This window comes from Ictalurus punctatus, chromosome 4 (genome assembly GCF_001660625.3).
Source record: "Ictalurus punctatus breed USDA103 chromosome 4, Coco_2.0, whole genome shotgun sequence".
NCBI lineage: Eukaryota > Metazoa > Chordata > Actinopteri > Siluriformes > Ictaluridae > Ictalurus > Ictalurus punctatus.
The window spans coordinates 26460625-26486856 of record NC_071284.1 but is presented as its reverse complement, the minus strand read 5'-3'; the positions used below and the strand labels follow the sequence as shown (position 1 = coordinate 26486856).

At 36.8% G+C, this 26232-nt stretch overlaps 2 protein-coding genes across 4 annotated transcripts in view; both read right to left on the bottom strand.

The window, feature by feature from the left end:
• The window catches only part of relt (RELT TNF receptor), a 40985-nt gene extending 28720 nt beyond the window's left edge, over positions 1 to 12265 (bottom strand). The window contains exon 1 of one of the 2 annotated variants that reach the window (XM_047153241.2): positions 11381 to 12265. The gene's annotated coding sequence lies outside the window, so the exon portion shown is untranslated. The remainder of the gene's footprint in view (positions 1 to 11380) is intronic. The other variant, XM_017466512.3, reaches the window with a different exon arrangement.
• A 6774-nt stretch (positions 12266 to 19039) lies between these two features.
• LOC124628061 (rho guanine nucleotide exchange factor 17) overlaps positions 19040 to 26232 on the bottom strand; it is a 138633-nt gene continuing 131440 nt past the window's right edge. For both annotated transcript variants that reach the window (XM_047155130.2, XM_047155131.2), the window contains one exon: positions 19040 to 26231. In XM_047155130.2, the coding sequence (XP_047011086.2) occupies positions 26056 to 26231 (176 nt within the window). In that variant the 3' untranslated portion in view covers positions 19040 to 26055. The remainder of the gene's footprint in view (position 26232) is intronic.

Below are 26232 nucleotides of genomic sequence, written 5' to 3'. Positions count from 1 at the left end.
AAGGTTTGGAATGGAAGTTCTGCACAGTTAATTCTCTGAATGGATCATTGTAGACTAAAAGAAAATGTACCAACACCATACAAAAGATAATAACCTAAGGACAGAATTGGTATAACTTGCTATCATTTGAAATCATGTCTATTCGTGTAATGCCTCACTTTAGGGTGACATCAAATATTGCGATTATATTGTGAAATCATGCATTGATGTACGTAATATACTTCATGGAAAGTAGGCTAATAGAAAACATTTTGGCTGTAGGATTGTTTTCAGTATTTGTACCAGAGGCAGAACTGCCATGGTTTAACTGGTGCACTTGTATCATGGCCTGTTTTGCAACTCTAGCTCATTCCTTTTAAACATAGGCAGTGAGAGCCAAATAAATCAACTTAATGGTTACAATTAACTTTACTATTATACCTAATGCATCACAACTTTATATTTAAATGAGATGCTTCCCTACCTTGTACCATGTGTTACTGGGATAGGATCTGAATCCACTGTGACCCTGACCAGGATAAAGCAGTTACGGAAGAAAACTAATGAATGAGACTTTCCTGTCATGAAATATTGCATTATTATTATTATTGTATTGTGCTAATTTTAATGGTAAGCCATGGTTTTCCTAATTTTGTCAATCTTATTTACATTTACTCATTAACTGATTCTTTTATCCAAAGCCACTTACATCATAAGAGAGGATACAGACAAGCAGATGATGGTTAAAGGTCTTGTTCCACTTCCTCACAATAGGATATGTCATATTATATTACGTTATTTAGATGTCGTTAATTACATTTCTTTGCTGTGTTTGACATTATTCATTTCTCATTTCTAACCCTGCAGGTTGCTTGCCTGTAAGTATCAGAATGCCTTACGATCATGATCATAAAAGTGGAGCCCAAAAGAGAAGAGAGACGAAAGACAAAGAATTGGACAGAGCAAAACTTGTACAACTAGCTACATTTTTACATCAGGTTCTCCCTCCTTGATAAATGATTCAGGCTGGTAAGTGGTAAGCTGTCATAACTAGCTTAGCAAAGGCTAATGATTTTGTCTTATTATATACATAGTTTCCTAACCACTGAAATGTATGATATCTTGATATATCTTGTACTGTAGTGTATATAAATACCACTTTTTTGCTTTTCAAAGTCACTCATTTAGCAGCTAGCATCTTTGTATGCTAAGAAACCTAGGTAGCTAGGTTGTTTCTTTGAGAGAGTGGCCATTTTCCACCAAAATGAATTGATGATAGCTGCATTTTTGTGTTTAACTACCGTAAGGTCACATAAGATGATGTTCCAGTGCCAAAATAGTGCAGTGGGTGCAATCGGCATAATTTACATTTGTGTTTAGTGTTTAGTAGCTACAGTAGTGGAGAAAAGTATTTGCCCCATCCTAAGTTCTTCTGTGTTTGTGTACATCTCATATTAAATAGTTTTATATCTTCAACTGAAATACAACATAAAACAAAGGCAACCTGAGTAAACATACAATACAGTTTTTATTTTTTTATTTTTTTATTGAATCTAAAAAAAAAAAATAATAATAATAATAAAAAGTTATCCCACACCTATCACCCATATAAAAAACTTTGAAAAATTGCTCCCTTAAACTTAAAATCTGGTTGTGCCACATTTATCAGCAATAACTGCAACCAAACGCTTCTGATAAATGGAGTTCAGTCTTTCACTTACTTTTCGGATTAGGATTTAATCCTATGCTTTGGATCGTTGTCTTGTTGCATAATCCAGTTGCGCTTGAGTTTACTTACAGACTGAAGACTGGACATTCTCCTTTAGGATTTTCTGGTAGAGAGCAGAATTCATGTTTTCCTCAATTATTGCAAGTTGCCGAGGGCCTGAAGCAGCAAAGCATCCCCACACCATCACACTTCCACCACCATGCTTGTCCATAAGTATAATGTTCTTTTTGTGGAATTCAGTGTTTGGTTTACGCCAGATGTAACGGGACTCCTGTGTTACAAACAGTTCCACTTTTGACTCATCAATCCACAGAACATTCTCCCAAAAGGTTTGAGGATCATCAAGGTGTGTTTTGGCAAAATCAGATGATCCTTAATGTTCTTCTGGGTTAGCAGTGGTTTTCACCTCACCACTCTTCCATGGATGCCATTTGCTCAGTGTCTTTCTGATAGTGGAGTCATGAACAGTGACCTTTACTGATGCAAGAGAGGCCTGTAGTTCCTTTGATGTTGTCTTTGGCTCTTTCATGACTTCCTGGATGAGTTGTCGCTGTGCTCTTGGAGGAATATTGGAAGGTCAACAATGTTAATTAACATTAACTCAGGTTGCCTTTGTTTTATCTTAGATTTTGTTTTCATTTCTGAACCAATTTAGTATGAGATATACACAAAAACAGAATAAATCAAGATAGGGCAAACACTTTTTCATAGCACTGATGCCTTTTTTTTTGGCTTTTTTAGGATAGTGTTGGTTGTGAAGCAGTTCTAGGCAGCATTGCTTACCATAACAAAGTGACTAGTTTATTGACAGTTCATGAAATATTAAAGGTGTGGGAGAATAAATATTTAAATACTTTATATGGAAGTGCATCATCAAGAGGGCCCAAATGTACTGTTTGCAAAGGGGCCTATTGTGAAAAAATAAAATCACCACTGTTTTGCGCATTTAATGTCAAGGACATTCACAATTTCCACAGGTTGGTGAAACATATCTGGACGGAGCAAGCCTAGAAAGAAGAATAAAAAACTTGCAATGTTTTTGCTAAATTGTTGCTGTTTGTGAGTTAAAGATTAGAGTACAGACACGAAAACAGGATTATGAGACATGATCATCACTCTACTGTGGTTTCTGTTAGTGGGAGAAAATAAAGGAAAACCGACCATTATCTTGGTTGCTTTAGCCAAGGACTCCAAATGAGTATCATGATGTAATGCCATGATTTACTGAAGAAAACAAACACCTTTCGAGTACTATGTTTACTCAAGCATAAATATCAACTTGGACAAAGAACAGCAGACAGCATTACACCACTGGTTCCCAAACTGGTATCTGAGAACCACAAGTTGGGATTCACTGCATTATACACCACAAAGCTTTCCTTTGCCTTATATTTCAGGCAATTATAACAATGATGTTTATGTTGTTGTCCACTGTGCACAAAATCACGTAATATGTATCTGCTTATGTTTACTATCTGTAAATGTTTACTACAGGGTTACTATAGAGTAACCTGATGTGTCACATCAGAATCCAAGTCGATAGAAGGGATGTAAACTGACACAGGAAGGTATGGAGTCATGGTTAAATTACACACGATCATCAACCATGCTGACATCATGAGCAGGATCAAGTGTAGAAAGGAAATCATCCAGACACTCAGACATAGCCAAAATCCATAGCTGAAATCATAGTAAGAATAACAATGGTGTCTACTAAATAAAATCCAATTCATTAACCTGATGAGTTCTGCGATGTTACCCACAACATGTAAGGTCATGTCTTATTGCTTGATAATTTATCTTCGTTGCAACTGTGAAGTACTAGCTTTACAGTTTAGTAGTGAAAAAAAGATTGTTATTTTGTCCAGAGAGCGCTCCAGAGAAGTTATTGTATTTTTATTTATTCAATGTTTGATTTTCAAGATGGCAAATAGTTAGAAATAGTTTGTGAACAAGGCTTTTCAATCAATCTTACACTTTGCTATTCAGTCTCTACACCAATCAGAAGCTGACCATTCAGCAACAGGTTTCTGTGAGTCACCAAAGTTGTAAAGCATACTGGTCAAATTTCCATCTTGCTCATCCAGATTAAGATTTGAATAGATTTACCTTTTATACAGTTATCTGAAACACGTCAATGTACAACAGTCACATAGCCTTATCTGTGCTGGAAAAAAAGAAACAGACCATGGAGGATTATAAGAAGCATGAAAATATCTCTCTCCCTTCCATTTTCCAGTCCCTCCAGGATTTCACAATTTTGCGATCGCAGGAATTAATGCAAAATCAAGCAAACTCTGCAATATTCGGAGAAGTTTGAGATTTTTCAAAACTGACAGTAGATGTTCTGCAGGTTTGGGCTAAGATACATGATGTGACATCATCACAACATTCATTCAGCCAAAGCCTTCTTCGATTCATGTGTGTCGAACATGAGTACAGCTAAAAGGTCTCATTTACCAACAAACATGACTGCAAAACATTGTGCAAAACAATTTCGTGTGATTGCAATTTCGCCAATTCATGCAGTTTTCTAAAATAAATAAATAAATAAAATAAATAAATAAAAGCACAAAACTTTCTAAGTTGCATAGTAAATTTTGAAAAACACTGCAGCAAAATCAAGCATTTTTGGCTGCAACAATCACAAATAAACTCTCCGATATCCTGTACGGATTTCATTTCATAAAAGAAATTGTCCTGTACGACAATTTCTGGGCCTGCAAATTTACTAGGATGCAGTCAGTATAAACATAAGTATCTGATTCATGCTTGTCTGTATATTTATGTGATATTTCTATGCCAAAATATTGAAGTTCATCTTTTCCCCTGTTAACACTGGCTTCAGGACGAAATGAGAGTTGAAGGTGCTAGATTCTGACTATAGAGAGAGTGCTGGAAAGTAGGAGAGATCCAATTGAGGGAAGAAGCCATTTCTAAAGATTCTTTAATTGAAATGTGCAAATGGGAGTTCACAATGGGGGAAATCCAATGAGCAGGTGACACAACCATATAATCAATGAGATGTACAATCAGGCCATGTCAACAGCGCACTGAATTTAGTGGAGAAAGCCTGGGTATATTTTCAGTAACTTTTTGTCAGGATAGTAATTAGTGCTCCCTGTATTTTAGAACAGAACTCTCTCAATTTGTAAGTTTAGGATTTCAAACCCTTCTAATGAAGCCAAGTGTTTTAAGACTGGGTGGTGGCAGACTTCACCCCTACACATGCACACAGTTCCCCTTCCACAGTTCCAGTTCTGGAAATAACCTTTGCTACAGTGGTAGTGGTGCTGTATTAACTTATGCATGTCCATTGCATTGCATGCACGCATGGACCACAGACCACTACCATGGCATAGTGGAACCTCAAGCCTAAATGTGGCCATAATCGTCCCTTTAGTACGGGGTTGTCAACTGCCGGTATGTGGTCCGGATGCACACCCAGGAAAGTGTTTCACTGGACCAAACTGAAAAAAATATATAATAGAAGAGCCTTTATTGTATTAAAAAAATCTGGCTATAGTTCAGCAGCTCCAGATTTCTAAACATGAACCAGCAATGATTTTGTAGCAGATCATGTTGTTGAAAAAATTCAACAACCAAAACAGTCTGTTTACAGACGAATGGACAGGGACGTATGTATTTACTCTCCACTGTCTCCACATGTTACAAACAGATGTCTCATCTGTTCAGATTCTGTCAAAAGTATTAGTCAAAAGTAGTTATTTAAACCACTTTGAACTGATGAAACTTCTTTATTACAAGAAACTAATCATCAATGGTTCAATCATTCAGTCATATTAGTTCCTTATCCAGACATTGGAAGAGTGGAATTTTATATAATTTTTTTTCTCATCTTAAATCCCAGTCCTGATCCTGAAATGCCTATGTGCTGTACATTTAATCTTGCTTGCTTTAACACGACTGACTCAATTGATCAGCTCAGACATAATCCCTTAATGAAGATAAATTATACATGTTAGAGCAAAGAAACACTAGAAGGAACTATAAGGATGGATTAGAGAAACAGAAGGACACAAGGAGTTTCATATTGCAAATTTCATATAAGCTGAATGAATGCTGCATTTCTTTTGATCGCTACTCAACCATCCTAACTAACAGTGTTAGTGTATGATCCAGTTGAGGTCATAAGTTTACATACGCCTTGCAGAATCTGCAAAAAGGTAATAATTAAAAAAAATAAAATAAGAGGGATAAAAATTACATTTTGTTTTTTATTTAGTACTGCCCCCAAAAAAGTTAAACTGCCCACTGTTCTTCAGAAAAATTATTTGTTTTTCCAGCATCGTCTGCATATTTAACCCCTTTCCAACAGCGACTATATGATTTTGAGATCCATCTTTTCACACTGAGGACAACTGAGGGACTCGTACACAACTACTGTTTTACAAAAGGTGCAAACATTCAGTGATGCTCGAGAAGGCAACATGATACATTAAGAGCCAGGGGGTGTAAACTTTTGAACAGGATTGCTGCTTTCTGAATGGGGTGTGCAAATTTCTGCACAGGGCCTTGGTCATGCTCTTTCATTCATTCATTTATCTCCAGTAACCACTGGTCAGGGTCGCAGTGGGAAGAGTGGGTGTAAGGTGGGATGAAACCCCTGCCAGACCACCAGAGAATGTGGAGGAAGCCCACATGGACACAGAATGAAGAAACAGACAGTAACCTGAGCTCAGAACTGAACCCTGGACCCTGGAGCTATGAGGTAACGACGCTACCCGCTGAGACACTTGGGACCTAGGGCATGTTTTGAAACGCAATTATACTATCACACAAGTTGATTTTTTTTTTTATTAATTCACCTTCCTACTAGATGGAAAGCTTCAAATGACGCAGTGAAGTCTGCCACTCCTTGCGCAAGTGTCCATCAGGCTAAAACAGTCCCTGGGGATCAATAGCAACACTCTAATTAAGCATTTTTAGTTACATGTATGTGCCCAGTGGCAGTGGGTAAAGTCTCCTGCCAAGGAATACTCCCACTTCAAAAACGTTGGGTTCATACATTCTGCAATGCAAGTCAAGTTATGAACACGGTGTAATTATGGTATAAGATGAAGCATTGAGCCAATGTATGTGCAAATATTTTTCCACCAGATGATCCTGACAGAAATCCTCTGAGCTTTATAACCCCTAAGTTCAAATACTGTACACAGAGGCCTACATACTGTAGCAACCTGAATGTGACCCTTAACGTAATCCTAATGTCAGAATTTCACTGAATTTCTACTTAAAAGCCCTATTCTTACTTTCATAGGTTGGAAGCGGACAACTGAAAGGAGCAAAGGATGAAAGGTTTGAAATGAGCGTGCTGAAGGAAGTTCAAAAGTCTGAACGGAACATGGTAGACCAAAAGAAAATGCCCCAGTACCACACAAAAGCTAATATCCTCCACTCACACAGCTGTGACAGTTCTCTAGGCAGGAATGCAGTTGACGTAACTTCCTCGCATTTAAAATCCTTTCTATTTGTGTAATGTTTTATTAGTCTGTCTGGGTTTATTCTATAAATGATTCGTAAAGGATTTAGGATCCAACAACAAAAGGTTTTCCTTCAACAATAAATGTTCGAAGAATTCTGCTTAGACCGTGAGTTAAGCTCAACAGACAATGCAAGACTGATCAAGCATAATGTAATGTCTTCTCTGTGTTACTGCAAATGAACTCATTCATCACATAATTCATGGTAAAGCATGGTAAAATAATTCATTTTCAGGAGGCTCACATGCCATCAGAAGTCATACGTTAAAGAAAATGTCAGTGGCGACCCACTGACATCACCAAACTGTTTAATTTTTCTTTTGTGATACTTTTCCAGGTTTGTACCTCAGCTTCTTTCAGCTGTTGTTTGTTTTGGGTTTTTTTGTACATTTATATTATGAATCCATCAAAGACATAAACCAGAAAAGACGTCAAAATAAATCTTATTTTTCTGAGCTTTTCGGCCTGCACACCCAAACCCGAACAGATGCAACAGGAAATAAAATACTAAATTCAATTTTAAAAAACAGAACAGAATAAACATTTAATTGAAACACTTTCAATTAATTTTAATGAACTTCTTTATGACGTGCCATTCATGAGAAAATCTCCAGCAAGCTCTGAGAACATCAAAACAATCAAAAAGAAGATGAAGATTGATTTTTAAAAAGAAAAAACAAATCAATATAATTAGCTTTCAAAACATTTCGGATATATGAAGAAAAATCCCTTTAAACGCAGTGCATGTTAATATATTTTAAACAGAGATTATACTGTTTTTGTGCATCTAATAATGCTTTTGTATTTTCAATAATGACAAACTTTATTTAGTCATTCTATTTATAGTATTCAATCTGGCATAGAGCAGAGTCATATAGCATTCTTTTAAAAGATAGGACTGACAGGCAAAGCCCCAAAAGCAAATAGCTCTTTCAATAAAACTTGGTTGCTGTTCTATATATTGTAAATCTGCTTATTATAGTAAACATCATGACGTGTATTACAGTTGCTTCATGTGACTTGATACTGCCTTGATATTTTTCAAAAGCAAGAGTCATGTAGGACAATATTTATTGTTTATCACTTATGCAGTGATATGAAATGTCTTCCAAAATTTTTCCTACTTAGTTTATATTAGTTTTTTTTTTTTTTAGATAGTCTTTAAGAATGCCATAAAACATATTGAAATCATTCTCATGGCTAGATTGGGAAGCTGTTGCAGACTTTAACAGGAAACATGGTAAGCACATCATACACGACAGTGTTGCTAAACTTGTGAACAAATTCAAAAACACTGGACCAAATGAGAAGTGGACGTCCACGAAAATCCACTGATGAAGGCACAACCAATGTGGCGCTGGCAAACAGATTCCCCCTATATATGGAGACTTTTGGGACACCCAGTAGTTAGCATGCTAACTCTGTTTGAACCACCGCATTGTTAATGCTCAAAGAGTAAAAAAAAAGCTTTCAAATCTTATTCAGTTCCACCTACTTAACCGAAAGAAACCTATTCTTGTAAAAAAAATTTTTTTATAGAAATCTTAAATAATGTACCTTTAATTGAAGGTGCAGTATAGGTTATGTGTCAGAATTTTACTCACTTAAAAGTGGAAGTATCCCACAAAAATGTACTCAGTTGAAAAAAGTAAAAATGTTTTTTAATACATTTTTATGTATTCAAGAATTAAAAAGTAAAGACAATGGAATTATAGTCATGTTTTCATTTGAAAAGCAACTTTTTATTAATTATTTAAAAACTGTTAGAAGATCATTTTATGTTTTTAATTAACTATCCTGTTTTGCCTGAAAGAAATCACTAAATTAAAAAAAAACAAAAACAAAAAAAAAAAACAATTCTCGGAAATGTAATTAAGTAAGAGTACAACTCTTCAGTAGCTTTCAACCATACTTAAGTAATGAGGTACAATTACTCAAGTGTTTTCCACCCCTGATTTTAGTTTTGCTTAGTAATGCCATGGAAACTTCATGAATCTATATGGGCACACAATCGATACATGATTACTACAAATATGCAGTTTGCTCATAATAGGTGTGTGCTCATATTAATTCAATTCAATTCAGTTTTATTCGTATAGCGCTTTTTTCAATGTCATTGTTTCCATGCAGCATTACAGAAATATATATATACATAATTACATTTTCAATTTCATTTTTATTGATGTGGCATGTTTTTCATAACAGGCATTTGCCACAAAGATGCTTCACGGAAACTGTATTTCTGGATCCCCTAATGAGTAAACTAAAGGCAAGAGTGGCAAGAAAAAAACAGCTTGAACTTTCACACCCTAATAATTTTCTCATTTGTAAGTCGTTTTGGATAAAAGTGTCTGCTTTATGAATAAATGTAAATGTAATAATCATCATGGGTATAATAATCCTCTGTGTTTCAAATATAAAAAAAGACATCAATGTTTAAAATTTCATTTTTGGCACCAGATTATTTGCTGTTAAACAAATGTCTTAATGTGGATTATTTTGTACTTCTGTAAAGCCAACCACAATGAAACAAAAAATACACAGGCTGATTTCTTTCTAGCCCAGGCTGTACAGCAGACTCATGCAGCCTATCAGTGTCAGGTGATTACACAGACTGAATGTCTCCTGATGTCGCCTTGATTTTCATCTACATTTAGGCTAATATTGTTCAGCCCACTCCACTGACACATTCTTATAATAATTTCCCCCCAAAAATACCCATGGATGAGAAACTAAAGGAAGATGAACTACGCACACACTGCCAAATCTAAGAAAAAAATATACAGAAGGACAGACCAAAATATAACTTGTGTGTGTGTGTTTTGTTTGTTTGGTTCAAACAAAAGTGCTACATCTTTTCTGTTTAAACAGAATGAAAAAAAGACAAATCACAAATACAGTCTATCTGTCTTTAAGTGTGTTTAATAGTTTGCGCCACATCATTCTTCTTAGCGACCTCATGATATAATGTATTGCTCAAGCCAACTTATTTCATTGTTGGGCTATTGATAGAGCAGAGATGTAAGCCTCCCATCAGCCCTCACTGATCAGTATCATTTGCGCTTTTGTGTTTTTCATCTGATGAACAGACTAACATGCAATGCTTTTGCAAACCTATGCAAAAGAACTTACTTAAAAGACAAATTTTTGTATGCTTCATTCAGAACTAGATTATATGAGGAGCACCAACATTAGCAAATGGAACACACTGTTGGTGTGGTAACCATTCCACTCCATGCTAACGACAGCGATGCCGTATGAACTCTTTTTGGAGTGAAATAGTGGGTGTGGGTATGTGTGTGAACCTCCCCAGAGGGCAGCATCGCTGAAATGTTGTCACAACTGTATTTAAATGTGAGATCTGCACTCCTGTTTACACAACCTACCTCCGAATGGAGAGAATTAAAGGCCTGTGAAGTATTTGTTAAAATAAAAAACAATGAAACGGGATTAGGGTAACTGACGTCTTTCATAGTATAAGCAAAGACCTTGATCTACAAGGGACATTATGGAATGTGCTGGGCAATTAAAAGCAGGTAGGTATTTGATATACAGTTGTTTTTCGAATGCATTTTGACGTCATCTGGTTTATTCTCTGCAGAGAGAAGATCAGAAGTGAATTCCATGGTTGGCATCGTGCCACCAGGTTCAGTGTACCGAGGGAGCCGACACCTGGCAACCTTCACAAATGGATGTAGTGTGGTTGTTGTTTTATGACAAACAGATCAGGCTTAAGGACCTCCCTTAATCTTATTAATGGCAGGTTATAGTGAGAAATGAAGCAAAGATATACAGAGATATACACAGGCAGTCATGTTAGATAGAGCACAGCATCAGATTGGCCTACAGCCCAGCATTATTCCTCCATAGCATCCCCTTACCACATACAGTACTGAACTCCATAACAGCTACATACATTAAGTCTGTCATATGAACCTTTGGATGAACATTAGGCTGAATTTAAAAATGAAACAAATAAAACGTGTTACAAAATAAACACAATTTACATTGTGGCAGAGTTCATGAAGGACCCATGAAGGGTTCAGTCTAACACATTTCACACATTATCTTCAGTCCCCTCGTGTCCTTTAAACCCGAACAGCTGTAGTATAAAGAAAGCACTGGCAATAGATATTATTATAATAAAGCCAGAAGAAGATCAACTTACCTGATTAAGGTTGTATGGTTTACTATAAGTAAGTGTTGCGCTATAATCATAGCTCTCCGCGCTAGATTTAATAACAAGAGAGAAATTAAATATATATTTTTTATATAAAAAAGAAAAAAAGCCGGTAGGAAGTACCGCTCCTGACTCGTGCCGAATGGAGCTGTAGTGAAACTCGGTGGCGTGCCTCCAAAGCTCTACGTCACAGGCTGAAACTCGAGCGCCCTCTCCCGTCCTGAGCTCAGTGCTCTGTGTGTGCGTGTGTGCTGCACCACATGAGAGACTTTTTTTTTTTTTTTTTTTTTTTTTTTTAAACAAAAGATCAAAAGGTTAAACAATAAAGAAAAAATTTTTTTCACAGCCTTCTTTGCTCATATTTACTAAGGGTGCCAATATTAGTGGAGGGCAGTGTAATATAAAGATGCAAGCCAAGACTCCAGTAAGTATTGCATAACACATGACCGGTTGTGTTTCTATACAAAGAATATTGCACATCTTCTGGCCAATCAGTTTTGAGCATTCAACTGTGCTATGGTGAGAACAGCACATCTCACTGCTGAAATTCTGGCCACTGATTTATTATTTATTTATTTATTTGTTTGTTTGTTTGTTTGTTTTTTTTGAGAGTGCAAACACAGATGTGTTACATGATCACAAACTTAATTTTACCTTAGTCTGTACTAATGCACTTAACTAGCCCACTATCTCACCATTTGTATTAAGTTACATTACCTAAGACTTTATTTAGCCTCATCAGTTAAGTTTCCAGGCAAGCAAGCCATGTAACTGGACTACACACTGGAGCTTTTACTTGCCCACTGGGCTAGCTAATGCATTTATTCATGCTTTTGACCACCCCTGATAATACACTCTAACACAACACAAGAATACAAAATATTCCCACCCCACCCCACCCCACCTCACCTTACCTTAACCTCAGGAAGAACTTGCTCAGGAAGCCATACCTGAATCTACTGAAAGCCAAGCTCAACTGATTAAACAGGTGGAATCAGGTGTGGCTCCTGCTTGGTTGGAATGAAAACCTGCACCTACACTGGCCCTTTCCGGATAAGACTGCCCACCCCTGCTCCAACGTGTATAAATTTAATAAAGTGTTTCATGATTGGGGCAGGGTGGCTTGGTGGTTAAGGCTCTGGGTTACTGACTGGAAGGTCGGGGGTTGTTGCCACTGTTGGGCCCTTGAACAAGGCCCTTAACCCTCTCTGCTCCAGGGGCACTGTATTATGGCTGACCCTGCGCTCTGACCAAAGCTTCCTGACAGGCTGGGGTATGCGAAGAAAACAATTTCACTGTGCTCTACTGTATATTTGACCAATAAAGACTCATTATCTCATTATGATTTTGTTGCTTGGCACATTATAGTGTGGTTCCTGCTCAAACACACGTCATCATACTAAGATGGGTGTGTTAAACTAGAATGCTGCTAGCATTGTGCATTGCAAGTGGAATAAAGGAGCAGGATTATAAAACAATGCACTAAAACACACATGAAAACACTTGAACACACCCCTTTTTAACTGTCCAAATGGTGGTGGTAATGAGCTGATGCAAGTAAGTGGGTGTGTTAAAGTGGGGGAAACACTAAAGAAGCTGAATTCGGCATTAAACATTAAAAAAAATTTTTTACCCGTCATGCATTTTTCAGTCTTGTCCGTGCTGCAGCTGGAAAAGTTCTGTGGACGCATTCCTGCCATCAACGTATTGTATCTACCCAATCATCTTTGATGACATTTTTATAGGGTGCCCATGAACTGAACAATTCCTGAGAATCTGGCTTGGCTGGCTGGTGAATCTGAATTAGTGTGTTTAGTAGCAAAGCTTACAGACACACACACACAATAAAATCTGAAAAAAATTCATAGGAATTCTGTTTTACCATTATGCCATTAGAATTGAATTGACAAAAAGGATTTTCCTAATTCAACCACTTCCTTACCAAGATGTTTTGTTTGTTTGTAACATGACCTCACTGACTTCCCTTCTCTTTCTAATCTGACTATGATCGCAGACTTTACCAGCACAGCTTGCCCATTTGTGATGTTTCAGAAATATACCATTACATTAGTTATGCTTTATCTAGCCAGCTTCTTCATCTGTACATGACGACACTTCAATTCATTCTTAGCCATACAAAGACTAGCAGTACATCATCTGTACTTATAATTATAGCCCTGGATGACCTAGAGAGTTAGAAAGCCAATACATTGACAATTAGCAATGAACTGATGTACACAGTTCAAGGTAGTACATAAACAAGAAAGGATATCTTTTAAAGTACACTGTACTACGTAAGGACTAAAACATGTCAGGGTGTGCTGTTATAGGAAATTAATTAATGACTGGTTGGTGTAATGAAGCCTAATGTGAAGCTAAGCTACAGATACCATCATGCAGTTGATTAATTTCCAATAACACCATGTACCATTGTATTATCATTTTTTTTTCAAACTTTTATCCATTTATCATTTCATCCATGGAATGAGTTAGTTCTTATCACTTGCCACCAGCCTCTTTTTCTCTCTCTATTGAATATAAGAAGATAAAAACATTCAGTTTGTCATGCTTCCAAGAAACCACAAATCATAAAGTTCTATGTGCTGAAGACTTTCCTGTGTCAGAAAACTTAGTTTATCTCTGACTGTTACAAAGTATTGGCACTAGAGACTCCTTCCATAAGTGCTAAATAAACGTCTCCTCACAGAAAACGTTAACATATCAGCAGTTACGCGTTTAAAATCAATTCACATGGAGAATCATCCATACAAGTCCCTATGTAATCGTTACAACAGAAATGATAACATATTAGAATAAGCAAACTAGTGTTAATATTGTTAATGAAAACTATGACAAATGAGGTGGATGACTCTTTTTTCCCCATGACTAAGATGAGACTATGATGAGATGACACTGACGTCATTTAACACTAACCGTGACTATATCAATATGAAATATTGTTAATGAAAAAAGACGAGACTAAAATGTAGTTTAAAAAAAATAAAAACTTTACCAAAATATATCTTTATTTTTCTCGACAAAAAAGAGGAGACAAAATATTATAGACTGTTTTTACCCCCCCTAAATCACAATCCAAATATCCAGTTCAGACTAAGACTATACTAAGCAAGCACAGTGGAGAGAAACTTTAAAGCTAACATTTGTTAAATAATGACAGTTGGACTTGGGAAAAAGAGAAGATATGATATTTGGGTCTATTTTCTCTATAATGAGGCTAAGGAAAAAAACCCCAAATGCCTTGTTATATCGTAAGGGAAGCAATGTCAATATCTGGAAAGAATACAACAAACTTAGCAAAGTTGCATATGAAGGCTAACCACAAAGAAACTGAGGTAGGTTAATGTCTTGGTAAAGTTAGTTTTATTTTTTAGAAACTATATTAAGGCAACTAGTAAGATGGTGGTAATAATAACAATAATAATAATAATAATAATAACAACAATAATAATCATCATCATCTTATGGCTAAAAATGTCTACAGTTTTCAGTGACTAAAACAGTTATGGTTTTCATTGAATAAGATAAGACTAAAATGCCCAGACTTTTAGTCAACTAAAATTGACAAAAAAAAAGGATAAGTTTGACTAAATATTATAAAAACTTTCCTGCGGTAAAGGTTTCCTGAGCCTTTAGTTTGGTTCAGGACACACAACCACAATCATGGGGAAGATGAAAGTATATGTTGCATTTCATTTGGAAATCAAGGTCCCAGAGTCTGGAGGAAGAGTGGAGAGACACAGAATCCAAGCTGCTTGAACTCCATGTTTATACAGTCAGTGATGATTTGAGGTGCAATGTCATCTGCTGGTGTTGAGTGTTTTCTCAAGTCGAGAGTCAATGCAGCATCTACCAGGAGATTTTAGAGCATTTCCATCTGCTGGCAAGCTTTATGGAGATGCTGATTTCCTTTTCCAGCAGGACTTCGCACCTGCCCACAGTGACAAAACCACTAGTAACTGGTTTGCTGACCATGGTCTTACTGTACTTGATTGGCCAGCCAACTCGCCTGACCTGAACCCCATAGAGAACCTATGAGAGACACCAGACACAACAATACAGACAAGCTGAAGTGCCACATACTGATTGCCTCCATGTAGTTACATTTTGTTCATTTATATTGATTACAGTAAATAACATTGTCTATATTTTCAGAAAAGATTTAGGTGAGAATTTAATTACAACTACTACTTCTTACTAGTATTTTATATTTTTCCCCCTTGCATCATTTGTAATTTATGTTTTCGTGTTTAAAGTACGTTAGAGGTTGCTGGGAGGATTCGCAGAGTAAGAATTTCATTGTACTGTGTAACAGACATATGTACATATGACAAACTCTTGAATCTTGAATCGCATTAGCTACATTATCCTTGTAGCGCTGGTGAAACACTATAAAACCAACCTTGGAATACTAAACGTGTCTTGGTTCGTGCCTATAATACTGTACGTTTCTATAGATAATCATTCGCTAAAATGACACGGCAGATTCTTTCACAATACATTCACATCTGAAAAACAGGTTGGGACTACATTGTAATGTTTAAAAAAAACAAAAACAAACTATAATTATACTAAGTTTTACAGTTTACTATTCGAGCAACATTTTTCTATACCACACAAATGAGACACTATTTCACCATTCGGATCATGTGGTCATATTGTGTTGTGTAACAAACTGATGATATACTGTACATCTGCTGAGTCAGCAGCTTTCCAAAACATCACAATTGTATTCCTTCCTCTCCTGACTCATTCATCCTGTTTTCCCCTCTTTCATTTACACTCCAGATCCTTATAACTTCTGTGGAACACAGTGTGGAAAATGCTATTCACAACCCTAAAAAATGCCTGATTAATAAATTATATAATCATAATAATAAATTACTGAACAATAAGTAGAAAAAAAATAATTCATTAATTGATATTACACCTTATTTTCCTTATTCTTTCATTCATAATTCAAAAATGTCAACTTCAGTACATCCTGTTGTGTGATTGTATCAGGCACAATGAAGCAATGTAAACACCACACCTTTGAACAGGTTTGTAAAGTAAAAAAATATATTTTTTAAATGATTTGGGTAATTATGGTCATACGTACAGGGCATATAATGTTTTTAAAATAGCGCCTCTTTTTTTTTTTTTTTTTTTTACAGTTGATATTTTCTCATCTTTTGACAGTAATTAAATAATGTGATTAATAAATAACTTAAACATCTTAAATATAAAAGTGCAAGTGTCAATTTTAGTAAAGCTAACGATTTATGATAATTCGTGCTATCAATAAATGAACACATTCTGGAGCTCAGCATCCAAACATTGCTGCAATTGCAATAATCCATTAGTGTCCATTATACTCTCATTCTGAGTGCTCATTCCTCCCCCATTACAAAACCTCTCTCACTGAAAGAGCGTCACATAAGACACACAGTGAGCTTACTGTTACTGCATACAACTGGATCCCTGTGTGAATCAGCCTCATGCTTGCTATTTATACTGCATGAATGTTCGAGTCACTCGAAATCAAGCAAGTCACCAATACACCTGCTTAACAATGCTAATGCAGTTGTACTTTAAACTGTTAGAGTGGGTGTGCATAAATATGGCCATGAAGACAATTAAAGTGATATTATTAATATTATTATTATTATTATTATTATTATTATTATTATTATTACTACTATTAATAATAATAATACCAGTAACAGCACAGTCTCCTGAAAATACAAACCATTTACATTAAGGTGTGTATTTACTGTCAGGTACAACCCTCGAGTCCATCCTTAGCTTTTATCATATAAACTAAAAAAACAAAACAAAACCTTAATACAACATCTTACTTAGTCTACTTATTATTCAAGAAAACATTACAAACTGAGACAAATCCTTTTGTGCTTGAAAAAATGTGATGTCTGCTTTTCCTGTTCACTTCATTTACTCAGATTTCATTCACACAGTAACACATTCGACCAGAAAACAGTACAGTATATTAAGATTAAGAAAGCATATATTCTTTTCTGGCCTCACTCAAATACAGCATAACAGAGTTTTTATCATTTGTGTTTAAAGTTATATCTCTGACCTCCTTTTTGATCATTACACTGCAAAAGTTTTAAGATCTTTTAGTCACTTGTTTTTAACTATTCCACAGACTCAAATGAGGTTTAAATTTAAACTAGGCTTTCTCTGTTGCAGCCCCAAGATTATGGAACAGCTTAATTTAAAAAAAAAAAAGGCATTACCAACAAGAACCCATTTTAAAATCCAATATAAAATGTATTTCTCTCAGGTATTTGAGGTCACTGCAGTTTGAAATGACTTACTTTGAATGTAAAACATATTTACATATTTTTAAAAACTCGCTTGTTGTCTTTGACTTGACTTGAAGATTGTGAACCAGTGATAACTACAATTACAAGTGAGAGCTTTAGAAATGATGTATGTGAGATCTAAAATTAAACCTCGAACTTTAGTACGGAAGTTTTAACTGAACCCCAAGACAATAACGAAGGAACTGGTACCAAAGTATGTACATCTACCATTAAGAGAGTCCTACATTGTCATACCCTGAGATGATGTCATGGACGGAAGCAGACTGCCATAAAAAGCCAGACTAAAGTTTACAGTTGATCACCAGCCTTTTGGAGGAGTGTTCTCTGGTCAGAGCAAACAAAAACTGAACTTCTTTGGCCAGACTTTTAATCCAAAGAACACCATCTCAACTGTGAAGCATGGGGGTGGCAGCATCATGTTGTGGGGGTGTTCTGCTGGAAAATGGTCTGGTGCACTTCAGAAAATAGATGACATCTAGGAAGAAGGATTTAGACATACTGAAGCAACACCTCATGACATCAGGCAGAAAGGTAAAACTCAGTCGAACACTGAAAGAGCATGTTTGAACAAGGAGCCCACAAACCTGACTGAGTTACACCAGCACTGTTGGGAGGAATGAGCAAACATTCCAGCAAAGTATTGTGAAGAGCTTGTCGAAGGCTACTTCAAGTGTTTTATTCAAGTTCAAGCAATTAAAAGGCAATGTCACCAAATACTACAAGGTACTATGAGGTGTTTGTACATTTTTCACCCACTGAAAATCTAATGAAGTAAATAAAAGCTGAAATAAATCTGTCTCTTAGCTATTATTTTGAAATGACCTCGTAGACATCAGAACTGACTTAACACGGGAAATGTGCCTTTTGGCCTCAACTGTAAAATTTAAACAAATGTCAATTACATGTTTGCTTACTTTGTTACTTTGCTAACATTATGTATGGTTTATTAATGTGGAAGTTTGTGGTTGGGTAATAAAATAATTAATGTTAGTTAAGGGAACCTTAATGTAAAGTTTTATCAAATGGATTCTGTTTGGCATTTTGTGTTTCTTGTTCTCTCGCTCTCTTTCCACCCTTTTATGTTGCTCTGTGCATCAGTCCCAGTAAAGGAAGCATGGCTTCTGAATCACATTGTGTTATATCCAAACAGCTGTAAATAGCAGTGTGTTACATTACCTAAGCCTTTAAATGTATATTCTGTACCTCAGTTGTTATGGAGATGTGTGTTGTAGTGCCTCTGAAAGGAAGCTGCATATGCATTTTTAAATTCTGAAATGATTCATGTAAGACCAGATGATCTGGCAACCAGTGATCATTTTTAATGGCAAAGAAACCCACAAGAACCATAACAAGGAAAAGCAGTGAAGAGACCATGAGGATTGGAACAGGAGCTGCAGAGAGGCGAGACACTTCTTCTAAAATACGACAGTTATTTAAATATGGCAGCACAGAGGGACATGCTGAAAGGGGGGGGAGGGGGGGGACCAGACAACTTAAACAAGTATATAAAAAATATGCCATCAGATTCATATCAACAATTGTAGACAGAGCATTATGTACAGAAAAAAAAGGCAATATATCCAAATTTACAATAAACACAATGACTTCCTTCACAAAAAAATGGCTGGAAGGCTACTTACAAACACACTGGAGTTACGGATCTGATGGACTTTCTGCTCGTTTATGTGCTATCATATGAAAATATGCTTCTCTAGACATGTTCACTGTGTGAAATAAAGCAAACGATTCTTATAAATGCCACAAAATCATCAGCCCTATAGTGTGTGATTTTTCCATATGTGGAGATACAACACACCAAAACACACGTTTGTAACACTAGCATCTATACAAAGCTGGCAGCTTTCTCACACACACACACACACACACACACACACACACACACACACACACACACACACACACACACACACACACACACACAGATTTTGCAAAGTGATAGTCATCCCTATTTGATAGGGGTAGAGCTCAACTCCTTAAAATCTCAGAATATTATTCAGTTCTTTATCTTAAAGCATATGATTTAGTAAGTACTAGGATTTCTTCAGTAACAACACTCAAACTAATAGCAAAATGTGTGTAGTTGCAAGAGAGATGGCTCCTGGGAATTTAACAGGTTAAGTTAAAATGGTTCAGCCAATCGGAAACTTGATAATATAACATCAACCAATAACAGATTACTTAAATGTTAGCTAGCTTGTTAGGTAACTTGGCTAGTGTTAATTACACAATACAATTCATTCATTCATCTTCATTAACAACTTTATCCTGGTAAGGGTCATGGTGGCTCTGGAGCCTAGGAACACTGGGATGAGATGGGAATATACACCGGAAACAACTTTACACTTGGGGCAATTTAGCATAAACAATCCACGTACTGACATGTTTTTGAGAGGTGGGAGAAAACTGGACAAGCAGAAAGACATGCAGAGAACACGCAAAACTCCATAAAGAGAGTAACCAGAGCTTGAGAACTGAGGACACACCAGCTTTGAAGTGGGAATGCAACCCACTGCACCGCAGTAATTCCTTACACAACAAGTTTACCTAATGCTAACTGTCTGGCTAGCAAACTTGGCTACTTTTGATGCAACATTAGCTAGGTATTTGGGTAACTTTAGAGGTAATGTTAATGTTAGCCAAGCTAAGCAGGGATGGATCAGTCCAGTACCATGGTCTTTTATTTGTACTGTTAAAAAATGCTCCGGTACCAGCAGCTAATACCTCATGATACTATATGACTAGTGTAAGCCTAGTGTACGTTGTCGCACTAATTAACAAAAGACAGCAATCTGATGCATCCCTAGAGCTAATTAGTTTGCAGGCAATGCTGGGTTAAACATAGTCCATCCATCCATCCATTTTCTGTACCGCTTATCGTAAAGGGGTCGTGGAGAAGCCTATCCCATGGAACTTGGAGCATGAAGCGAAGGACACACTGGATGGGGTGCCAACCCATTGCAGGGAACAATCACACACACAACACAGACAATTTGGAAATGCCAACCAGCCTACAATTCATGTCTTTGCACTAGGGGTGGAAACCGCACTAGCCGGAGGAAACCCCCGAAGCACAGGGATTCGAGGCGGGATTCCAGCCCCCAACCCTGAAGGTGCGAGGCAAATGTGTTAACCACTAAGCCACACTGTCCCCCGTGTTAAGCATAGTACACTATCTAAATAGATGGGTTGATTAGCTAATGTTTTCGATGCATTATATTGTGTAGATTAAAGCAGTTTTAAGTGAAACACTACCTACACCAAGCTGAAGGTACCAAGAAAAGAAAGACTAGTAGTGATGTTACATTATTGTCTTCCAGACTGGCTGAACAAATTTGTCACTCAGTAAAACCAGGACATGCAAAACACTCAAGACATTCAAATCTGACCAAAATATTCACACCAGTTCAAATGTTCTACTGTGAACGAAAACATCATAACAGCAAATATTGTGACGGGAATAAATATAGTGACCGATTTAATGTGTGCATGTGTGTGCGTTTGTGTTGAAATCAGAATTATATTGCTGAAAGTGGAATGAGAATGACACACACACAAACACACACAAAGCATTCAGCCGTGACCAAAGATTACACGCAGATAACCAGCATGGATAACAATGTGCGCAAACCAGCATGATAAAAAAAACACACACGCATGTTCTCACAGAGCAAGTGTTTGCTAAATAAACAGCCAACTGGCACTCCGTTCCAGCCGAGATAATGAGACGGTACCTCCGTCGGTGTGGTATGTGCTCTCAATTCTTATATCACTGCCAGACAGATCAGTGAGAATGAGGTTTTTCCCAGATGTGATCAGTGATGCAAAGCTAAAGTTCAAAGTTTCTATACAGGCATATACACAGACCATCACTTTAGAGTCAAAACCTTTTTTGTCACATATTGCTGTCGGTCAGCGGTTGGAATAAAATATATATACAGTTTGTGCTGCTTTTTGTTATATCCTGTGGGAAGAGAGTGCTCACTCTTTCTCTTTCCTATCATCTCCTGCCGAAAACAAACTGAAATTGAACTTTAAAATGCAGAACAATAAAACACAGATGGTATTTAAAAGGACCTGTTAGAAAAATGACGCTTCCAAGGTATGTTTTGGGCAAGTTATTTTGTTTCACAGAAATATATGTTGATTTCTAGAGAAATATGAATTCCAAAGAAAAAATATTTCGCTTGCACAACATATGAAAGTATTTCTCTGGATTCTTATATATTTATGTGTGTGTGTGTGTGTATGTAGTGGTCTGGGAAAACTCAGATACAAAGATCACACTGGGTAAGGAGACGCAGTGGTAAAATCAGTTAGTCTGTTTAAAGATGTCTAAAAGCCTTGCAAGCTAAGTGTGATTTCCTCACACAGAGAATGTCACAATTTGGTAAAGTTGTTGGATAGTTATGCGCCATAGTGAAATCGAAATAAACCTAATCGCTTACAGTAAGCACGTAATGAGATAACAGCTGTAAGAAATGTCTATGTCCTTGTTGGAATGAAACATTAAAAATTCTGTCACTTTACATCTGCTTCAGATTTATGCCAAAATAAAAATAAAAAAATAAAATAAATAAAAAATAAGAGAGAGAAAAGAAACAAAGTCAGGTCAGAAACATTGTTAAAACTATATAGAGTAGAAAATGTGGAAAATGTCACCATGCAAAGGGTTTTCCCAGGCCGCCACATATATTACATGAAAAAAATATGGAAGCACAATAACTAAACATTAGTTCTTTCTACTGTAAGTGATACAAGACAATATCTTTAAGAACAGAACTAAACGTCTGCAGCAACATGGTTCGGATCTCTTTCTTTATCTTTAAAGGCAACCAGACAAATTCAGGAACATTCCTGAAATTTCAATAATTACTGGCGTGAAGACATTCCAGGGGGTCTTCTAAAGTGACTCATGGGATGCAGTAAACACTCATGTTACTCCCACAGGATCTCAATCCAATACCCAATTTTTTTTTCCATGTAGTACGCCTGGACTAAATGTCAGGTTATTTGGCAAATTGTCCTAATTGTAAACGGTTTCCGAAACTTGTTTCTACACTTTCAGCCTGTAATGCACCACTCTGTGTGTAAGAAGTTACTGAGAAGACCAGCAGTCAATACAGTTCCGGTATTGTTTATAAACAATGAGCAGATAAAGACTGATTTTTAAGGAATAAAACATGGCATGATGGAGTGTGCTGTTACAGGAAAATAATCTATATCAAATTTCCTATAACAGCATGTCCTGGAGTGTGTTATTCCTCTTGTACCACAGCAATTTGCCAATGATTACAAATTTCTAATTTATTATTGAACTTATTATTTTTAATTTTATGATCACTTATGTTGTAACAGATATAAATAATCGTTCCCTCGCCAGCCTTATTATTATTTTTTAAAGCTCTCCCTTGAAATTAATAAGACAAAAAACTTCAGCATGAAGACTTTCCTGTGGTAGAAAACTTACTGTTCCAAAGTGCTGACACTGGAGAAAACCTTTATCAAAAAGTATTCATTTTTCTTGTTGTTAATATATATATATATTTTATTCCGTGCATTAAAATGAGAGATGTGAGCTTTATTTGCCTTGTTTTGTTTTGAGATATTATGGAGTCTCAAATCTCATACTATGTACTTGACAAGACCACAGGAACACCTACTGACTTCAAACCTCCAAATGCTCCATTAATTTGCATTGATTTTCAATAATTTACACCAGAACACCCTCAGATTTCTCCACTCTACTCTTGCTATGTAAAGCAGGGTCTAACCATTGAGTGCAAAGTTCCAGTATTTTGCACCTCACCTTTCAGAGCATCGAGTATATATTAGAGGCATTTATAGTGCATACATTTTGCTGAATTTCCCAGCCAGGGAAATGTAAAAATTGTTAGTGCACTACGTTTATACTGTGCACACGTTGCTACTTGTTTTTCTGCTGTTTTCTGCTATAATGTTACTGCACTATTACCTCTGGGACTTCCTGTGTGAGTGCTTTCTAAGCCGATGACGCAGAACGTGCAAATTCAACAAATAAACTTGATCCTTCTTCAGCTAAACTACCAAAAACAATGCTTAATGCTGGTGTTAAGGAATGCATGATGTAAACAACAGTGTTAAAACTCAGCTCACGCAAAAAGTGGTGTGGTTTGATTCTGTGTAGATGCCTTCAACACACTCAACACTTTTTAGTCGAGTCATTCCTTTTTTCATATTTCGTTCTTTCTATAAATATGGTACTATCAGTTCGTTGACACTCAAACCTAAATATTGTGATGTATTATCTATTCTGAAAATGTGCCTGAATTTTTCTTTTGTGTGTGTGTGAGGCATGTGTAGTGGCACGGTTGAACAGAACCACAAAGTAGCATGAATGAGCCATCCAGCTTCACCTTTTTAGGTAACAGAAGAGAAGTCTTTATAAATTAAGTGCTGTAAAATAAAATCAAAAACATAAATACTGTACACAATTTCACCACAACAGCCATATTGGCTGCTCCTTTATATGACCTACTGGACTCCATAATAAAAAGGAAAAAAGGACACAAAAACAATAACTGGACAACAGAAAATAGTGTGGTGATATGGAAAGAAGTGGGCTGTGATTGTGACAATATGGCGATAAGGATTAGAACAGAAATGTTTAGAACTGTTTCCACCAACGCAGTGCTAGATCCTAATCTTTAACCATTCTGCGTATTTCCACTGCAAAAGAGCTGGTTCTCAGCTGGTAGACTCAACTAAATGCTGCTAGATTGGAACCAAGAAGCAGGAGCTTGGGGGCAGAGCCGCTTTATCACGATGGAAACAAACTTGAGCAACTCAAGTTATTTACATGTTCACGAAAGGAGATGATGGTGCACTCTGAAAAAAGCAGGTTCCTCAACAGTTCTTTTTTTTTTGCTTCCTAAAATGGTTCTACTTGGAAGTCTCTTTGATACATAAGAGGTTCTTAAAGAGCTTTTAAAGGTTTACCAGAAAGACAAACTATTTTTGAGTTCTAGATTTAAACCTATAAGAAAATTACTGTTGGGGAAAAATGGCACAAAAGGATATTGCCACAATTAATCATTGGTGTGAGCAGAAAATAATCATTTAAGTAAAACTAAATGCTTGGGCAGGAGGAAGCTTCATTGAACACACAAAGTTTGTCTCACTTGGGAAGCATAAAGGTTCTACAACCCTACAAGAGGGTGTGCAAAATAGGAGCCATTTAGTAACTCAGAACCATGTAAAGAACACTTGAGGAACTCTTTTTTTTTTTATATAAAGAGTGTGTAGTTAATATATATGTAGGCACACTGAAAATAATGCAAGACACAAACACACGTAGGTTTCGTTTTTTGATTGTAATTGTTATCTATACTAGCTAAAGGGTTTGGATGGATTTGACTCAGAAGTACGCACACCTAACATTGTCTTTTTTATGTTATTTTAATTTACGCAACACTTCAGGTCTTAATCTGGTGGACACTCAGGCCATTTCTTAAAATCCCTGAACCAACTGCACTGTGGTGGTGGAAAATGGGTAGGGTGGGTTAAGTGTGTGGCTTTAGTTGGTGTGCATGTATGAGTGTGTGTATATATAATATAGTCTTAAGTAGATACCCTAGCTTTATATTGCACATTGGTTAGGTACAGACGAACTCTCGTATCGCTCCCACTTGTGGAGCTCGAGACAAAACCTTGTTGTTCAAGAACGCGATCACAGTGTGACGGAGCAGTAGTTGATCACGCTGTGTGTAAACGAGTCCATCATCCATCGTTCTCTAAAGAGGGGCAGGACAGAAAACACTCAAGAGATATCCAGTCGTCTTTAGTGTCCAAAAAAAATCGTTCCAATGTCTTCATTCATTTCAATGTCTTTAGATCTGTAAGATTCTCTCTGCTCTATTCTTCATTCAGTTATACTCTCTGTTTAGCAGAATAATATCAGCTTTGAGCCCTTTTCCACATTGCAGTTGTTTCACACATCATGTTCTTTTTCTCCTTCATTCTCCATCCAGTGATCTCTTCTCTGTAGATTGGCGTCACGCTACACGAATATATCCCACTGGGAAACACCACAAGCAGCACGAGATTCACTTCTTACACCATGTGGCACACAGAGAGTACAACTCGATGACTGATTACAAGACGAAACAAGGAAAATGATAGAAACGACCCATTCAGTTTCTGTCATACCCGTGCACAGAGATAGCAGGGTTCAGAGGCTTGAGCAGCACGCTGCCAGAAAGGGGCTGAAGCCTGGTTTCATGGCACGGGGCCTTGATATGGAGTGGGTGAAGCCTCTCACACACGCCACAGCAGCAGGTGGTTGGTGCTGTCGTCTCGTCCGACTGTCTCGCTGCTGCTGTTCAGCCTGAAGTCCTCGTATCCATCTCCACCGCTGATCACCAGCAGAGTGGACTTACCTGTGAGGAGGGTGGAGGACCGGCGCTGCTGCACTCCTCCATCACTACTCAGCTC